This window comes from Microtus oregoni, unplaced genomic scaffold (assembly GCF_018167655.1).
Source record: "Microtus oregoni isolate MIOR12 unplaced genomic scaffold, Mior012 000047F_ref0000412, whole genome shotgun sequence".
In the NCBI taxonomy this organism is placed as follows: domain Eukaryota; kingdom Metazoa; phylum Chordata; class Mammalia; order Rodentia; family Cricetidae; genus Microtus; species Microtus oregoni.
Window position 1 is genome coordinate 6,304,068 of NW_024543221.1, and position 20,310 is coordinate 6,324,377.

Here is a 20,310-nt window from a genome sequence, read left to right on the forward strand (position 1 = left end):
GCAGTAGGTGTGTGAGACACCATGCTGGAGTAAACTCTGCTGCAACCAGATTCCCTGGGCTTCAGCTTTCTTGCCCATGAGACAGGACAGGAATGTCTGCCCCACCTCCACATATGGCTGTGAGGAGCACAAGTGAGGGAGCACATAAGAAAGGTGCTCTGACAACGAGCATGCGCTTCATGAATGCCCAGTGTGGTAACGACAGGAAAGGGAGAGGAGGACTCCATCTTCCCAGGTGAATGTCACACAAAGTTCCTCCCGGGTGAGCTCTACTGTGGGCAAATGAAGGCCTGATCTAGGAGCTGCCTAGCAATGCGGAGAAACCTGAAGATGTGGTCACTGTTGCCCACTGGTTTGGTACTAGAATTTAAACTGAAAAGCTAACAAACGGTTCCCGAAGAGTAGAACTCAGCTGGTCTTCACCAGTTACTCAGGCAGTACAAATCTACCGATTCAGGCACATGAACCCAAATGAAGAATGGCTACAATGTCTGTAAAGGTCAGACAAAAAGCACTCATCTCTGCAGGTCCCCAGTCCAGTCACAAACCCCTCTGTTAGAACAGCTGGCTGCACTTTCTCTGAGAGCAGGAAACTGGAAGCTATGTCTATTGCTCCCATCATTAAAAATGAGACGCACAGTGAGAACTATCTATTGGAGAGGGCAAGTCATCAGGCTCAAAGGACTTTTCAGCAGCACACAAAGAGTTAAGGGCTGTACATTGATAAAATCTGGTATAAAAAATCTGAACCCGAGGCTGGAGAGCTGACTCAGTGGTTAAGAGCACTAGCTGCTCTCCCAGAGGTCACAGGTTCAATTCTGAGCACCCACATGGCAGCTCACAACTACCTGTAACTCCAGCTCCAGGGGATCTGACATTCTCACACAGACACATATGCAGGAAAACACCAGTCCACATACAATAAAAATAAAAAAACGGAACCCAGTTTTTAGTTAGTCATGCTCTTACAGCATAATCTTATAAAAGCATTTGTAGGTTATATGGAGAAATAAGATACAACTAGGAAGACTTGAAGTCAAAGTATAAGCCATCAAACCAGATGTTACTGCAAACTGAGAATGGAAATAGTATCTACATACACTGTAGCGCTAAACTGTTTCTGGAAATAATTTCACTAGGTATTAAGAAGTTCCTACGACTGAAAGGACACTTTTGCCAAGGTCTATCAAGAAGCAAAATGATCTTTAAATCCATTCCCAATGCTTCTATATCTCACTTGAACTGACACTTTATTCAACAAGTAGGGTGCTTCCATAAGTGTCAGATCATGCAGTGCGGCTGGGGAAGGGAATTTACTTAATAATTGTCCAAGTCCCATACTTAGTGTGGTAAGGAGGACTCCTTAACCCTGGTATATTCCCACACAACAAATACTACTCTGGTTAAATATACACTCATCATTACCAAACATTTCTCAGACAAAACCAAACCCAGCAAACCCTCCATCCTACCTTTCCCCAAACTCTAACAATCTTGAAGGCAGCACAATCTGTATTTTGTTCATTGTGGCATTTCTGATATTTTGACCATAAAGGTCAGAACGTTTTTTTAACTATGAACCCCTGCCAAGCCTCTCATTTCTAGTGTGCATTTTGCAATTAGACTTTTAAATGTCAACACCACACGAATGATACATATTTATAATTGTACAGAAAAGCTAAGTAAACCCACTAATAAAAATTCATTCAGAAAAATAATATTTCTGACACCATAAAGTGTTTTAACATTTGTAAGACTTAGTTTACACAGGGCAGCCCAGCTTTCTAGCTATGCAGCACTGGTTACCTTTCCTGGTATGAAGCAACAGAGGTTGGAGTCCACATACTTCATGAAAGTCATATTTAACAGTGACAGCCTTGTTTCCACGGCAGCAAGGATATCTGCATGACGAGCTAAGGAATGGTTTCTCCTTTCTGACTCTCTCCTGAAATAACAATAAGTCAGTGGCACCCATTAAAGCAGTAGTGTAGAATACAATGTTAGCCAAACAAAATACCTTAACAACACAGACAGACGAACATGCTAATTTAGACATTTGCAACTGGGTCATAACTGTAATGCTCATATATCTTTAACAAGAACTACTGCTAACAAAATACCAGTTTCTTAAAAAAATACACAGCTGGCAGTGTAGCACAGTGTAGACCACTTGCCCAGTACTTGTGAGGTCCTGAGCTTGATCCTAAAACCCCTCTCTCTATTTCAATCTTTTCTAACAGTTTTACTCAGAAGTAACTCACACATACAATTCAGTATTTCTTTATTTAGAAGGCAGTTGGGCACACACTGTACCAACGCCACAACCTACTTTGTATGTAGTTTAATCAGAATAGATTCTGTGTGTTTAAGAGTGGCATCACCATTACCATTATCTAAATTTGGCACACCATCACCATAAAAAGAAAACTTGCAACCGTCTGCCAACTCATCTACCTTCTGTTTCTGTGAACACCGGAATAAACAGGACTGTGATGGGTAGCCCTTTGTGCATCCATTTCTCTCGTCACAGTTCACCAATGCTCTAACACTGACCTTTTCATTGCTGAATAACACCCCTTATACTTAGATATCATCCCTTTACACATCTGGGTTGTTTCTACATTTCGATTATAAATAAAGATCCCAAGGACATCTGTGTACAAGTATGTATTTTTGTTGTGCTGGGAACCACGTGGGGTGGTTTGAAAGAAAATGGCCCCCAAAGGGAGTGTTGCTATTAGGAGGTGTGCTTTGAGGTTTCCTCAGAACTCAGGGTACTCCCAGTGAGACAGACCACTTCCTGTTGCCTGCAAGATGTAGGACTCTCAGCTCCTTCTCCAGCACCATGTCTGCCTGCATGCTACCATGTCCTGGCATGACGATAATGGATTGAACTTCTGAAACTGTAAGCCACCCCAGTGAAATGTTTTCCTTTATAAGAATTGCTGTGGTCATGGTGTCTCTTCAACAGAAGACAACAGCAATAGAAACCCTAAGACAAGACCTTGTACAAGGTAGTCAAGTGCTCCACTGAGCTATAGTCTTCAAGCTTTTGTATGGACACACATTTTAATTTCTCTTGAACACACATTTGGGGCAAGCTACTTTATTGTAATGTGTCTGTTTAACTTAATTTGGTTCATTTTGTTTTTTACAAAAGGATTTAATCTTATGTGTATGGATATTTGGCTACATGTATTTATGTACACCATGTGGGTGCTTGTTACCTGCAGAAGTCAGGAGTTGTTGAATCACCTGAAACTGGAGTTACAGAAAGTTGTGAGCTGTCATGTGGGTGCTGGGAACTGAACCTGGGTTCTCTGCAAGGGCAACAAATGCTCTGAATTGCTGAGCCATCTTTCTAGGCTTCAGCTTGTCTTGAGACAGGTCTCATCACACTCAAGATGGCTTCAAACTTGCTCTGTAGCTAAGGCAGGCCTCCAGCTTGTGACTCTCCTGCCCCAGCTTTTTGGATTCTGAAATTAGGGGCATGTACTATACTATCTAGCTGGTGAAGCCACTCTTACTTGTAACATTATGTGCTCTAGGGGTTCAAGAGCAAGTGTAGTTACCTAGAGTCCTTTGCTAGAGTGTGGTAGTGGCCAGCTTTAAACGTACAAGTTTTTGCTTTATTTAGCCCCAATTTTTTAAACTTGTATGTGTGTGGCAGAACAAACCGTGGAAGTCAGCTCTCTTTACATCATGTGAGTTCTAGAACCAGGTCATCAGTGCCCTTACTTGTGAGTGACCTTGCTGACCCCTAAGTCCCAATTTATATTATTATTATTTTGAGACAGGGTCTCTCTATGTAGTCCTGCTACGTAGACCAGGCTGGCCTTGAACTCAAAGATCCTTCAGCCTCTGCCTCCCAAGTGCTGAGATTGAAAGCATGTATCATATCACCTTGCCTGATCCAATTTTTAAAAAACATCACTTTTTCTCCAGCTGAACTTTCTTGGCATCCTCACTGAAAATCATATCTAAGTATACAAGGGTTATTTTCCAGACTCTCTATTTTATCTCATTGATCTATGTGTCTATAATTATACTTGTATGTAGCATACTGTTTTGATTACTATAGCTTAGTACTAAGTTTTAAAATCAGGAGGTATTAGTCTTCCAACACTGTTACTCAAAACTGTGATAGTTAATCTGGGTCTCTTATATTTCCATAAGAATTTTAAGATTAGCTGTCCAAATTCTAAAAAATATGAGTGTATAGAGCTAAGCCTTGGTCAAGACTGTGTGTGTGTGTATAAAATACATGTGTGTATGTATATATGTAATATATGTATAGACAGACCCGAGAAGTATTGTCACATTAAAAACAGAACCTTCCAGGCCGCAAACATACATGCTCTTCTATTTCTTTATGTATTTTTTCTTCCCCCTAATCTATCTCTTTTCTTTCATTTTGTGTTTTTGAGACCCATGTAAACCAGGCTAGCCTCAAGTCTGCTAATGAACCCAAGGCTGGCCTTGAATTCCTGATCCTCCTGCTTCCCTTGCCCAAGTGCTAGGATTATAGATGTGCACCATCACACCTGACTCAATTTTTCTTTGTTGTTTTGAGACAGTCTCTCTACAGAGCCCTGGTTGTCTTGAAACTCACTGTGTAGACCAGGCTGGCCTCAAACTCACAGAAGTCTACCTGCCTCGGACTCTCAAGGACTGGGATAAGAGCACTTGCTACCACTGCCCAGCCTGTGACTCTTCAATATTTTGGTTCTCTGCAAGAACAAGTGAGTTATCTCTCCAGCCTTCTCCTTCTTTTTCCTTGTTTTTTCGAGGCAGGGTTTCTCTGGGTAGCCCTTGCTATTCTGGAACTTGCTCTGGAGACCAGGTTGGCCTCAAACTCAGAGATCCACTGGCCTCTCCTCCCAAGTGCTGGGATTAGAGGCGTGCCCCACACTGCCTGGCCCGATTGTTCATTTCTCACAGAGCAAACCCGTGGTACCCCCAACACTAACTAGAACATACCTTGGCAGTTGTGCTTTAACTTGCTTCTGACATAGATTGTGGTACCTCTCCACTTTCAGAAATCCCTGATTCAACATTCTCTGACAGACCAAGTCCATTCTTTTACAAACCTATAGGCAGAGGGGAGACAGAATTTAAAAGATAAAACCAATAACCAAAGCATTAACATGAACTTGGATGGGATGACTGAGGCGGGAAGTTCTCTGTACTGGTACAGTCCCCAAAGTGCTATCTCACCCAACTCACGGCCACTGTCATCAGCGCCATGGAATCATTATGGCCGCTCACTAAGAAATTAATGTTTGGGCAAAGAACTACCACTTACTTAGGTGTGAAGAATATCCTGTCTGCAGTACGGAAGATCAGTAAAATGATATACCTGGAAGCTTTTAATAGTTTGAAACACTCCCTTTTATCAAAAAAAGTGTAAATTCAAATTTTAGTCTAATCTCAGAAATATAAGCAGAGTGAGAATTTTTATTTCTTCTAGTGATTTGGGTCATGATGTCCAAGGCTTTCAGATGAGATGCTGTTATGTTCTCCAAAGCATCTCAATGTACATCACAAAGGCAACCACTTCTGGTGCTGAATAAACGGGGACTGTCACAACATAAGCAGTGCTGTCTGAGAGCCTGAGGCCTGACCGTGGCTGTGAACAGTATCTGGTTCACAAACAGTTCAGACAATCACAGCAGTTAGATTAAATCACACAGGCCAATTCCTTTGGAAAACTCTAAACTGTTGCAAAAAATTGTTAGGTCACCTTAAAATGAATCTGAAGCCTCTGTTCTATAGATTTAATTTCCATATTTCTGAGAGCCCCTAGAATCTTTCTTATCTTTTAATATTTTAAATCCAGCACATAAAACTTAGTGGTTTTAGGTCCTCCCCCCTCCGAAAATTTTATAATGGTTTGATCTTCAACCTAAAGTTACTTCTCACTGTATAGGCTAGATGCTGGAGAGCACAGCCATTGAAGCGAGTACCTACCAGGGTCATGCTGTTTTCTATCTGCCCTGTTCCATCACAGCATCTATGCACAAATACCTGCTATGTACTTGTCAAGATGAAGTGCCTGAGTTTATTTCTCCTGGGAACACAGGAAGACAAAAATTCCTGTACACTGAGCTGAATTTCATAAAGACTTTCATGTTTCAATACTGAATCACAGCATGCCACATGGAACACATTAGTGAAAAGTTATTTTCAACTGTATAATAAAGTAAAAAGTAAATCGAGGGTAGTGACACACCAGCACTCAAGAAACAAGAGGCAGGAGAGTTATTTCAAGTTTGGGAAGCACAGAATGAGTTCCAGGTCAGCCAGGACTATGTAGCAAGAATCTGTCTCAAAAAATCCAAATCACTGCTTTTTAAACCCACTAAGGGATCTCTTCATTCAAAGGGAAAGAGTAATTAGGACTTAGTTTAAGGAGAATGCAAAAGAATATTTTGAATAAAGCAAATAAACATCTACTTTACAGTAAATAAATTTAAAAGTGAGGGTTTAATGTCATACACACATATTGAGAAAGACATGCAAGGTCGCACATAACCAGGCTGTCCCTGAACTTATGCATAAGAGGATGGTCTTGACCTCCTCTGATCTCCCTGCCTCAATCTCTCAAGTGCTGGGATGACAGGCATGTGCATCACACCACCTGATTCTAAACATCCCTGCATGATTATGCGCATACATTTTATAGACTATGTAGCTCCAGTAGGCTTGGAACTCATTACATAGACTAGGCTAACCGCAAACTCACAGAGATCTTCCTACCTCTTAAGTGCTGGTATTGAAGGCAAGTGCCACCCCTCACTTTGGCCTTTAACATGTTTTAAATGAAAAATTCTTTTTAAACCATATTTAGTGAGAAGCACTATTTTACATTTTTTCAATGTTCTTTGATAAAAGAAAATTCTAAAAATTAACTTCATGAGACCATACAAGTAATTGTTTTAGTTGTTATTAATATATAGACAAGCTCACAGGCCACATAAATACTAGAAAACGCTATGGTTATTTTAAAATAAGAAGTGAGAAACATAGTGCCTCATTAACAAAAGTATCTGCAGGGCTTAGCTGCTCTTCCAGCACTCACATGGTGGCTCACAACCCTCTGTAACTCAGTTCCAGGGGATCTGATGTTCTCTTCTGGCGTTCCTGAGTACCAGGCACATGGTGCAGATATACATGCAGACGAAATACCCATAAACATTAAAAACAAAATCAAACCACAAGAATAAGTTATCTGCAATCTTACAGAGTCAATCTTGGAAACCTCTGTGGGCTCTCTAGAATACACTTTATACACTCAGTAACCTAATATGGAATAAATACATCACCACAAACATGAGTACTGAATTATTTTGTGAAAAATGTGAGGAAGAAAATGACAGTATATTTATGTGTGAAATGGAAACAGAGAGGGCTAAATTCTCATCTTCCAAAGCAGAAAGTTAAGAGAAAACATGAAATAGAGCAGTCAAAGTGGTACAGCTGGAGTAAGAGTTGGGGCCAGCAGAAGGCAAGATACTATTAAACCCTTCTTCTGTCAAGTTAAGAGGATGTTTCTTGTCTCTGCAGACTCTGCAACATTACTAAATTCTGAGATCAAGTAATTTTTTGAACAACCACGTATTTACAAAACTCATAAGGTCCATCGATTATTACTGTGACATTTTTTTTTTTTTTCGAGACAGGGTTTCTCTTTGGCTTTGGAGCCTGTCCTGGAACTAGCTCTGTAGACCAGGCTGGTCTCGAACTCACAGAGATCCGCCTGCCTCTGCCTCCCGAGTGCTGGGATTAAAGGCGTGCACCACCATCGCCCGATTACTGTGACATTTGTAAGGTAATGGTGAAATTACTTGTTCTGAATTTTGTTCCACTGGATCTAGCTGGTTCTAAGGTCTCATTGTCTTTCTTTAACCATGCAGAAATTCAATAATGCGAATTCTTACCTAATCTGAGTAGATAAGATTCACTAACGAGAACCCAAGTACACACAAAGTCAACCAAGGGAAAAGGCACCTGACTAAAGATTTGAATTAGGCTTCTCAAGCAGAATTACATTACAGGCAATCACGTCTACGAAAGACAAAGTCGGAATGAGCAAAGCACCACATAAGCACTCCTGAAAACAGATCAGATGTAGAGGGAGGGTGAGAGATTTCCCAAGTCTTGACCTTGGCAATCAGATAAGGAGAAATCTTGAAAAAGACAGTACCCAGTCTTCTCAAAGATCTGATCCTGGGACAGTTGGCTGGTTATTTCTGTAAACATTGTAATATTAGGGCTAAAAAATGGACTTCTGGAAACTCACCAGAGACAGCTGGAATCAATATGGATGAACCCCAGAGGAAAAAGGAAAAGATAAAAAACAAAATCCTTATAAATGAAGCCTCCACTGATGTCTATAAATGGAAGCTAACAGAAAGGACAAAAACAAAAAAATAAAAAACACGTCACAAAGACAATTTAGAACAGCAACTAAAGAAGCCAACATCAAAAACACATGAAGCATCAGTCAACAGTGTCTCAGATGCAGTTGTATTGGTCCTTCTTTCGTGAATGTTCAACAAACACTGACAGCACAGACACAAAGAAATGACACACTCATCTTTTGTTTAGGGTTCAGAAAGACGCAGTCATCTTAGGGAAACTGGATTATACTGAATTTTCCCATAGCAAGCAATTGAATGACCACTATTGCTAATGTAGGCTACCTTGCAACTCTAAATCACCACACTTAGGGTAAGGAGGTAGCACAGGGGTAGAGTGCAGAGATGCTGGGTTCAGCAGCACACCATACTGAACTTGCACCACACTGCACAGCGGAAACAATTCCTAAACTGCCTCAACTAAAGTGCAATTCTAAATTTAGAGGTATGTTAATAATTTTCCAAGGCTCAAGGAAAAAATGTTTCTTTGGTTCTTAATATCAACGAAAATCCTAGCAAACTGGCAGTTTAAGACACAAATTAAAAATACAGAGCATAATAAACAAGGATGATGCCTATGTTAGAAACAGGTTAGAATGGTACAGAGAGGCTGAGAAGGGTTGGGTGGGGTAGGAAAAGGCTAACCAACAGTCACTAAGCTCCATTTAGAGGCCGTAGTTACCTGAGTGCAAGGTAACTACAGACAGTGATCAGTCATATACAGTGCACTTATAAAATGCCAGTCAAATATTTTAAATGTTTCCACTATAAAAGAAACTCCAAAGCTTTGAGATCCATGTTTATCCTAACATGGACATTGCACAGCAGATATGTGTGTACAAACCTGCTCCAGGCATCAGTGGTACATGTCTGTAATCTTAGCACTTGGAAGAAGAGCTAGAGTAGAGTTCATGGCTAGCCTGGGCTACATACTAAGTCCAGGCCAGCTTGGACTGCATAGTAAGACTATCTCAACAAACTAATTAACTAACAGTTTTCCAAATAAGCATCAACTTAAAAAGAATAAAGGCTTGGGTGGGGGAATAAAGTAGGAAACAGCTTTTGGCAGCACACATGGTTTTTAAAAGTCATAGTCAATTTAAACATACTAGTTATAAAGATCAGCATACATAACAGATGTATCCGTTAACATTTTTCAAGTTATTTTATATGCATAGATTTTTTTATGCGTCTATGCCTGTGTACTATGTGTAGGTATGATACCTACAGAGGTCAGAAGATCCCCTGAACTGGAGTTACAGGTCGCTGTGAGCAGCCATGAGTGCTGGGAATGGAATCCTGATCCCCTGCAAGAGCCAGTGCCCTTATTTGTTGAGCTGTCTCTCCAGTCCCAGTTTTTCTCGTTTTATTGAGAAGAAAAAAATAAATGCTACATAAGAATACTTGGAAAATATAACCCCCCCAAACAAAACAAAACAAAGGGAACTAATGAAAGCCACATAGTACAGGAATGGCAATGCTGTTTTAGTATTAGGAAACAGATGCAGGTTTCCCTAATTCATTAATTAAGCAGGATTTCAAATGTCATGTTTATCCTTTTTTAAAATCATTTTTAAACTTAAGTGGCAACAAATTCTTTGTTTTTTTGAAAAGATTTTTTTTTTCTTCTTAAGTTGTTTTTTTTCCCAGATGTATGCCTGTGGGAGGGTGTAGGATCCTGGAGTTACAAACATGTTGTAAGCTGCCATGTGGGTTCTGGGAATTGAACCTGGGTCCTCAGGAAGAACAGTCAGTGCTTGTAATGGCTGAGCCATCTCTCCAGCCTCCTTTCACATAATTTTTTTTTTTAGAATTTTCTTAGACTTTTCACCAGGGCCTTTCTTGACAAATGTGAAGCAACTACATGAAACTTGCAATTTTCTTCTAATATGTCTGAAATCAAGTTTTAGTTAATTCTAAGCTGGCTGAGCAGCTTATAAAATATGATGCCTTTTAATTTGTAGCATGTCCTCCTCTGATGACTGAGCTGTCTTCAATCTTGTTTAAGACACTGCAAAGGCTTTCTATGTAACTCACAGATTACCGTAATAACATACAGTCAATGAAGAGACACTCCGATTTCATAAATACTGAGTTATGAAACACTAGCTTGGAATCAAGAAAATTGTGTAATACAGCTCAGTTTTTATAACATATTCTTTGGTGCTCATTTTTTAAAAAATGAAGCACTTGATGTTTTTCTCTAAATAACTCAAAAGCTGTCATTAAAGATTCACTGCCTGAGTTTTCAAACTACTGATAGAAGTCTACAGAGTAAAACTTCCTTTTTCACTTGTTCTAATTGGGACAGGGTTCTGAGTATAGCCCGGGCCTATTTGAACTTGGAGCAATCCTCCTGTCTCAGCTTTTCAAGTGCTGAGATCATAATTATGTGCTACTACATCTGACTTAAACAGATTTTACAAGTTATATGTTCTGAACTCTTCAAAAGATCAATAGCAGAAAAGAACGAAAATGTGGAATATACTAGAGCTTAATTCTTTATCAGATCCAAGATGCTCCTCCCCCAAAGAAAGCTATGGACATTTTGAGGAAAACTGAGAAAGCTGAATATAAGATGGTATGGGAACTCCCTGGAAATAAATGACACTGGTTATATGAAGCAAGTATTTAGAGGTACATTTTATATATTTGTGCTCTTCAAATGGGTTAGTAAAAGGTGAGCTTTATCTTTGCCTGTGTTTGTGCACCTAAAGTGCTCCACCCCCCACTTAGAGCAAGACAATGAGCAGACAAGAGAGGGAGCCAAGGCAAATGTCCCTGAAATGAATGACAGATGAAAAGTCATTTATAAAATGAATAATGAATGAGGACATCCATTCTGCCTACTTTCTTTCCCATTTACTTTTTCAGGGAACTCATTTTCATTTCCCTCAACCAAAGAAGAATTAACTTCCCAAGTCTTACATAACAGTATTTCAACATCTCCTGAAAAGTGATGTCCACCTTACACAGACTGCACAGTATATTTATATGTTGGGGTGATTTGCTTGCATGCATGTCTTGTGCACCATGTGCCCTTGGAGGCCAGAAGAGGGCATCAGATTCTTGCAATTGGGTCACTGACAGTTGTGAGATGCCAGCCTTTGAGCGCTGGGAATCAAACCCAGGCTCTATCGAGGAGCAGCCAGTGCTCTTAACCACTATGGTATATTATATATACCACATGTACATCATAATTCTCAATCATCAGCAGGCAGAATTTTAAGAAATATTTTATCTTGGGTGGTTTGATCCCTAGATATTCAATTGAAAGAAAATATAAATTCCTTTCACATTAGCCTAGGAAGAGTCTATTCCCAGGATTTCTGTAAAGTCAGAGGAAAGACTTTCAGATTTCTCTGTTATCGGGGCTGTTTATGCACCATTAACCATTTATATTATGCTAATTTATTTTAGGAATTTCTTTTGAGGGGCTAGTTAAAAGTGCTTTTTGTTCTTCTAGAAGACCGGTTTGGTTCCCAGCATGACATAAGGGGGCTCACAGTCGCCTGTAACTCTAGCTACAGGGAATCCAACACCTTCTGGCCTCTACAGCAAATGCATATATGTGGCGGGCACAGACACAAACACACACACACATCTAAATAAAAGCAAAACAAATCTTAAAACATGTTTTCCTTGGGCTAAGAATAGTGGGGTATGCTTGTAACTGCAGCTCTTAGGCGGTGCTGGCAGGAGGAGCCAGAGTTTGCTAGTGTGAAGCCGCCCTCAGCTATCCCAGACCTGTCAACCTCTCACACTCATATATGAGTTCAGGGGTGTATGCATGCCACCCCACAGACATGTACACGACAACATCCACACACACATGCACACAAATAAAAAAATCTTGTAAAATATTTTTCATGTTGGGGGTGAATTAAAAACCTGAAAAAAAAAAGATCTAATCTAGTTCAGGCAAATAATAAGCACCACTTTACTTTTTCAGTAGTTAGTGTGAGCTATACAGAAAAGCCCTTCATCTCACAATGACGTGACTTTCTATTGTTTATTCACAACAGTGAAATGTTTTCACAACTATTTTGTTCAACACACTGAAACCTTACACTATATCACAGACTCTGGAAGGCCCAAATGAGGCATGGTGAATAAGGGAGATTAGGGATGGGGAGGATTACCAACAATGACCTTATTTCTCCCTAGGTACGTGCACCTACACAGGTGAACACACACGTGCACAAAACAGGAAGAGTCATGCCATATAAGAAGTCAGATGTATCTGCACTCCGTGTGCTGTCACTGGGATCTGGAATGTCTCCCAAAGTCCACGTGAGAAGACTTGGTCTCCAGCTTGGCACTACTAGGGGTTGCCCAAAATGTTAAGACATATGGCTGACTAGTGGGTTTTAGCTCTCAGGAGCTATATCCTATTGGGGGATTGTGGAAACTCAGCTCCTCATCCTCCTCACCTACCAGAGTGAACACTTTGCTGCACTAGGTGCAGGGGTGCAGTATGTTTGCACAGTAAAGAACTAGAACCCCAAGACTCCCAAGAAAAACCATTCTCCTCTCCAGCCAATTTCCTCCTGGCCTCTTGTGCTGACAGAATGCTGACCACCACCTCGATAGGCTAAATGATAGAGATTCTTACACCATTGAACAAGCTACTGTGTTATGATTATAGCTTGTGCACATAAATCCAATTCAAAGATTTTAGAAGCAAAAGAGACCATGTCATAGAAGTTTCCTCCAAACTCCTGCTTCTAGCATTTTGTACTTAAGACTGAGTAAACCCATCATCTCAAGCCTGCCAAAGCACAGAGGCTCCTGGTTTCTTCATATGAGTTGATGGCACCTCACTAAAACTTTCTGTGTTTCTCTTCTGGACTTCAGTCAGCATTCCTAACTCCCTTTCTATCCTGACTGTACTCACTACATTAGAATTACTTTTACAAGAGTCTGCTTTCCAAGTAAGTTTAAGCTCCACGAGGGTAGGAGGGTTCAAAGGATCCAAGGTTCAAGGTTACCCTTGGTTACGTAGCAAGTCTGAAGTTAGCCTGAGCTACATGAGACCCTACTTAAAAACAAAACAACAACAAAAACCCAAAGCAATAAAAGTTTGCTTGAATCCCTCAATTTTAAAAATTAATCTTGGAGAGCTGGGGAGATGGCCCAGTGCACAAGCTAAGAACCCAAATTAAGACAGCCAACAACCACTTTAAAAGACCCTGCTTATGCAAACAACCCTATGTAAAATCAGAGACTTGACAAGAGTTGAAAACAAGACTTGACAGAGTTGGAAGATGGACACCTCTCCACGAAGACTCCTACCCCCTTTGAGAATACAGCTCCAGTGATCCAAGACTCTAGCAGGTACTACTTAAAACTTGGGCAGCTCCTGACAGTGCCAAGCTGGAGACCAAGTCTTTAACCCACGGACCTTTGGAATACAAATATGGCTGGCTTCTGCTATGAAATGATCGAAGCTGTTTCCCCTTCTATTCCTGTATGCATGCATGTTCACCTGTGTACACATGCACACTGAGAAGTAAGGTTAGTGTTGGTAAACTTCCACAGCCTCTCTTCCTTTATTCTTTTGAAGCACCGTTTCTTAAATCCAGGGCTGCCCAATACCAGCAAGCCTCGTGGCAGCTTATTTCAGGGATCTCTCCCTAAAAAGGCTAGAATTAAAAGTGGGCTGTCATGCTCACCTGGCATGGGTTTGGGGATCTTTTTTGATTTTTTTCTTTTTTTGGTTTTGCAAGACAGGGTTTCTCTATAACTTTGGAGCCTGTCCTGGAACTAGCTCTTGTAGACTAGGCTGGCCTCAAACTCACAGAGACCCGCCTGCCCCTACCTCCTGAGTTCTGGGATTAAAGGCGTGCGCCACCACTGCCGAGTTGGTTTGGGCATCTGAACTCCCATTCTTCTGACTGCTAAGCAAAAGTTGTAACTGAGTCCATGTCAAGTCCCTATTCTGTTAATGTTCTTAGATATTTGCCCTCATCAAAGGGTGTTGACTCTGGAGAATATCAAAAATAGTTTCTTACACTTTATTGTTCTGTGGAATAAAGTTCAAGTATAGGTGGAAACTACCCAACAGCACATTTAAAACTTTATACTTCCAGATTCAAGCTCGTGCCAACCCCTTTCATCCAACCCTCTAAGGTTCTTCAGTACTTTCTAGGGTTTACTTGCAGGTAATGTCCTACTTGTACTACCTGGAGAAAACCACGGTCCTGAAGAAGTTTCCTGCTTAACTTCAACACTCTGTTATTTATGCTTTCTGCCTTTATTATTCTGGTGCTTCCTTCGTAACTGTGTAGGGAAGGGTACGTCCATTACGTCTCCATAATGACACTGTGACAGGATTGATGGTTGAACTTCTTTGAGAGTTGTCAGGAAGAATGAGCAGAGGGAGGAACTGTGCTCACAGATTATTATTCCTTACCTGTACTCAAGTACCTGCTGCAGAGAGCTAGGAGAAAAACAAAACCCACAACACCGTGTACTCTGTAAATGGTGGTGGGAGACCTGGGGTTTCCCTTTCAGGAGTCTGCATGGGCAAACCATTCTCATAATGGAAAAGAGGAGACTCTCTCACTCGCTCCCAGGTATGCAGCTGAGGTTCCCAGAGCAACACAGTAAGTGATGCATTGTTACTCTGACAGCTAATGGATGTGTGCTTTGTATTCTTGTGTTTTATGGGATTTTCTAAGGAAAGCTCTTGGGATCATCAATAACCTTTAAAAAAGAGTACAAAGGTATACCAAGACAAAAAAATCAAGAACTTCTAGCATATAGTGAGAAACAAAGCAAAGCAATTGAAAAATTGCTATTTCTAAGCAAAAGAAAAAGGCCTCTGTATTGTTCTTCATATTTCTTCCTACCAACCTAATCCATAACTAAAGTTTTCTAATATGTTAAAAACAAACAAACCAACCAACCATGAAAGGAACTATAAACAGCAGAGTCTACTGTCTAGGGTGATCTAGACAAGTCTTTTGGGGCATAGCATGGCTTTATATACTTAGTTGCTACCTGAAAATATCTAATTTCAGGCAATAAGAATTCTTATTTCTTTAACACGCAGTCATATTTATGCTCTGAAATACTAATAGTTCCACTCTCTTCTCAAGAGCACTGTTTGAATTACAGGGAAAACCATTGACAGAATCTACTGTCTTGAAAATCTTCTCATGGACATGTTCAAAGTTAACTTGGATATGCTCCCTCAGGGTAGAAGCTCAATTCTTCCCCATGGCTCCTTGTCTCAAAGTCTCTCAAGCACTGACTAAGGGGTCTGGGTGACACAAAGCTGCATCAGCACCAATCTGCCTGTCTTGCTGGGAAAGCGACCAACTCAAAGTACATACTTTGCCATTTGAAAAGTAGTGTTTAGCCAAATACATTTTAATACATTATAGGAATTAAATATTTAAGACTATTTCTGTGGAACTAGAATTTTTCAGGCTGCATATGTTTGGGGAGCAAAACTTAGTGGTAGAAAGAAAGCCATTTTAATAAGGTATTCAGACAGAACCTTAGAAACCAGGAGATTGGAAAATAAAAATTTCAATTATTTACGGTGACAGGAGGCAAAGACTATCACCAACTAACCTGGAAAAATAATTGAAATATATTCTTATAGCAACTTCAGGTCAGAGACCTTTTATAGAAAATACAGAATACTGAGTACCTGGATTATGTGCCTGCCCTTTAAGTTAGGTGCTACAATAGGGAAGACTGACGTCCTAGAAGGCGAGGTCTATCTCAATGATGCATAGATGCCCATGGATCACAATTTTGCTTTGTGGAAGCTAACTGTGTTCTTAATATCACTCCCTTCTTTCTGAGCTTATCCAGCCTTGCTTCTTACTCAAGAAAACACAATGGAAGGAACTTGAGTAATGTATATAGCAGATGTCAGCACACACACTTAAGTCTCTTGAATTTTTGGCAAACAATTTAGGTAAAAATAACCATTTAAATTGAAACAATATATACAAAGAGCCTAACCAGGCACTGTTTCTTTTCTATCAATTTCACTAAAAGATCATAATTAAATTAATGCTGACACCTAGTGAGAAGAAAGAACATTTGTATTTTGTGTCACTTGAATTGTATTTTCTGAAACCAATGAATCTAAAAACCAAAGATCCATCTAAGGTCACAGAAAAACCCAGGAACATTAGGTAAAAAAGGAAGGAGACTTCCTTGTTTCTAAAACTGTATGTGCAAGTATAAACTGGCTGGGAAGTGGGAACAAGAGCAGCAGAGGGACTCCCGATGAAAACGTCTTAAATGATAAATCTCTAACACTAGGCCAGGAAAAGAAGCTTAAGATAGAAAAACGAGTTGTAACTGATAGGGCGCTCGTCTGGCAGGTGCAAGGCTGAGGTGGAACTCCAGGACAGTGAAAAAACAGTAACAGACACACAACAAACAAACAAAAATGAATGAAAGAAGAAAGAAAAAACTGAGGAAAACGACTAACACAGAAATAAAACCCAGTTTTTCTTGACATTTAACAAAACAACTGCAGACATCGCAAGGTTCCCGAAGCCATTGTCTGGCCGACCGGCTCAGTTCAGTCAAATGCTATGCCCAAACGCCATGTACATAAGGCAAAAATTGTGTCAGATGCCAGTCTTTATAAAATATAAAGTAATATTTACGATTCCACATGAAATTCTAGGATGACGTTTTGAAAAATCAAGGATACTGTATTCTGAAATACCTACTCCCAACTGAAGAAATTTTCCCATTCTGGAGCTGGAGACTGGCACGGTTAAACTGCTGTATGGACCAGGGGAAAACACACACACACACACACTGGCATGGTTAAACTGCTGTATGGACCAGGGGAAAACACACACACACACACACACACACACACACACACACACACTGGCATGGTTAAACTGCTGTATGGACCAGGGGAAAACACACACACACACACACACACACACACACTGGCATGGTTAAACTGCTGTATGGACCAGGGGAAAACACACACACACACACACACACACACACACACACACACACACTGGCATGGTTAAACTGCTGTATGGACCAGGGGAAAACACACACACACACACACACACACACACACACACAGCCTGCCCACCATTTGAATAAATGATTACAGCCTGTTTGAAGATGATTTCCTCCGAAATGCGATTACCGTCCATCTGGAGCTGAAGTACATGTCTAAAAAAGTACATGTCTAAAATATGGCATATAGATTATTTAAGAAAATGCTACGCACAGCACATTCAGAAAGATGTCTTTGTCCTTTTATAAACAATTCCGAAGACATCTAGTGACTACATAGAACCAGCTCATAATCACTTCAAAATGCCCACCTCCTTCAATTTCCTGACTACTTAAAGGATAAATTCACTGGAAGGAAGCGAGAGACCTTCCTGAACCAAGGAATTCACCAAATCCTTGGTCAAACCTCTGCGAGGTAGCAAAATTCCAAAGGCTTTTTTTCCCCCCTCTTTTTAAATCTCTGATAGAACGTGTTATTTTTAGGGTATAAATAAACCACTCCGACGGCGGGGGTGGGTGGGGAGGGTGGGCTTGAGGCACTTGTTTAAAAAATGATGGCAAGACCAGGGGGAGGCGGGTAACAGCTTGTCAAGGGGCAAGCTGCTCCACGATGGCTGGATAGGAAGTGACAGGGAGGCAAAGCCGAACGGGTCATCTCCCAGGGCTTTACTTAGCGGTCAGCTGAGGCTCGGGTTAAAAGCCACGAAAACACGGTGCAATTTTAGAACCTCAACGGGGGTTCGCGGGGGGAGGTAGACCAAACCTACTGCATCCTTTTCAATCAGGAAGCTTGGGCGGCTGGAGGAACAATACACTAGTCTTGCAACACAGCCCAGCCTAGCTGGGATCCTCTGCCTACTTGGGGAGTGTACTCCCGAAAAGCCGGACTCTGGGGACCGGGAGGGAAGTCGAGGCAGGCCGCCAGCCCCCTCGGGGATCCGTGCTCCGCCGGGGGGCGGGGACCAAGCCTCAACTCCGTTACTTCTCGCCGGCGGGCGCGTCCCGGGCTGGGGGCGAGGAGACCCCCAAAGGCGCGGAGCCTCGCTCGCCCGGGACTCAGGATGCCGGTGCAGCAGCAGCAGCAGCCGGCCGGCCGGCCGGCACCGGGAACACTGCCCGGCGGCAGGAGGGGGCGCGCTCCCGGTCCCGCGCCGGCAGAGGGTCGCGGGGGTCCCGCGGGGGGCGGGGAGGCTCACCAGGCGGAGCTGGCTAATTTCGTCGTAGGACATAAAGCTGAGTATGTTCTCGATGGCTACGATGGGCAGCGCCACCAGTGTGTTGTTTTGAGGCAGATGGTCCGGAGCCAGCGCGGGCGCCGCGGGTGCCTGGGATCCCAGCTGCGGGGCCTGCGACGGGGTTGGCGGGGGCTGTCGCTGAGCGGAGCCGGAGGCCGAACAGGAGCCGCCGTCGCCGTGGCTACCGCCTCCTTCCTCAGCCATCCGCTCCTCAGACGCCGCCGCCATCTTGGGAGTTTGAGTCCTTCCTCCACTGTAAAGGGACCAGGACACTTCCGGTGCGTCACTTCCTCCTTCTGCCTCCTCGGGGCGGGGGTGGGTGGGCAGAAGGAGAGGGAGGAGCTTGTGGGATGACAGAAGGAAAGGGACCAGCGCTTGCTGTGCATCCCAGGGAAAGGAAGATGCTGTTACACCTCAAGAAAGGTGGTCTTCGCAATGTCAAAGATTCTGTAAACCCCGAGAAAGGAGGTCGTCAGGTTCCCTTATCTTATTGGGAACTACCTGAGGGTAGCAGAACGCGCCTGGTTAAACTGAAAGAAACTGGGCCAGTTTTTATTTCAAAGCAACTTGACAAAGGACGAGAAAAACCATGCTATCTTCCTAAGTTTAGATGGAAATTTGTATTTAGAACAGCATTTCCCAAGAGCCATTGTAATAATTTCAGCATTAAAAAAGAATAAACCACCGCTACGTAAAAACTACAAGACAGTAGACAAGCCCTGAAAGCACACTAGTGAAATAAAAACAGAGGCACATACTGTATGACTACTTTTAGATGAGATGTCTCATATAGGCACAGCCATAGAATCAGGGACCAGAGAGATGTCCCAGAGGTTGGAGCACTTGCTGCTCTTTAGAGAACCTGAGTTTGGTTCCCAGCATCCACAATGGGTGGCTTGCACCTGCTCAACTGAAACAGAACATCTTGGTGGTTGCTGGAAACTGAGGACAAGGGAAGCGTGGAAGACGACGGACAGTTAGCAGGCACATCGTTTCTTTTTGTAGGTAATGAGAAAGTGGAATTAGAGGCCAGGAAAGTGACTTAATGGGTGAAGACACTCGTTACTAAACGGGACCATCTGAGTTTGATCTCCAGGACCCACATGGGGAAAGGATAGAACAGACGCACACCCAAACAAATAAATATAATTTTAAAATGAGATTAGGAGCCTGGTAGCATGGCTCAGGGGTTAAGAGCACTTGTTGTTCTTTCTTTCTTTTTTTTTTTTAAAGATTTATTTATTATATACAGTATTCTCAGTATTCTGTCTACAGGCCAGAAGAGGGCACCAGATCTCATTACAGATGGTTGTGAGCCACCATGTGGTTGCTGGGAACTGAACTCAGGACCTTTGGAAGAGCAGGCAGTGCTCTTAACCGCTGAGCCATCTCTCCAGCCCCAGCACTTGTTGTTCTTGCAGAAGACCTGTGGCACACACCTTGCAGCTCCGTGCAGAGATACATGGAAGCAAAACACTCATACACATGAAATAAATCTAAAATACGCTTTAATGGAATTAAATAGTAGTGGATATACAACCTCGTGAAAATACAGAAAACACTGCCTTATATGCTTTAACGACTTGTTTTAAATTTCTGTACCTATGTACTTATGTACATGTGAACTTGGC

The 20,310-nt window shown here is 41.9% G+C and overlaps 1 protein-coding gene across 1 annotated transcript in view; it reads right to left on the reverse strand.

Moving 5' to 3' along the window:
* Fbxo28 (F-box protein 28) overlaps positions 1 to 18,941 on the reverse strand; it is a 29,894-nt gene extending 10,953 nt beyond the window's left edge. Inside the window, exons 1-3 of the mRNA XM_041635372.1 lie at positions 18,641 to 18,941; positions 4,981 to 5,090; positions 1,807 to 1,945 (exon numbers count right to left, since the gene is read on the reverse strand). Of these exons, the coding sequence (XP_041491306.1) occupies positions 1,807 to 1,945; positions 4,981 to 5,090; positions 18,641 to 18,907 (516 nt within the window). The 5' untranslated portion in view covers positions 18,908 to 18,941. The remainder of the gene's footprint in view (positions 1 to 1,806; positions 1,946 to 4,980; positions 5,091 to 18,640) is intronic.
* Between the last annotated feature and the right edge of the window lie 1,369 nt (positions 18,942 to 20,310).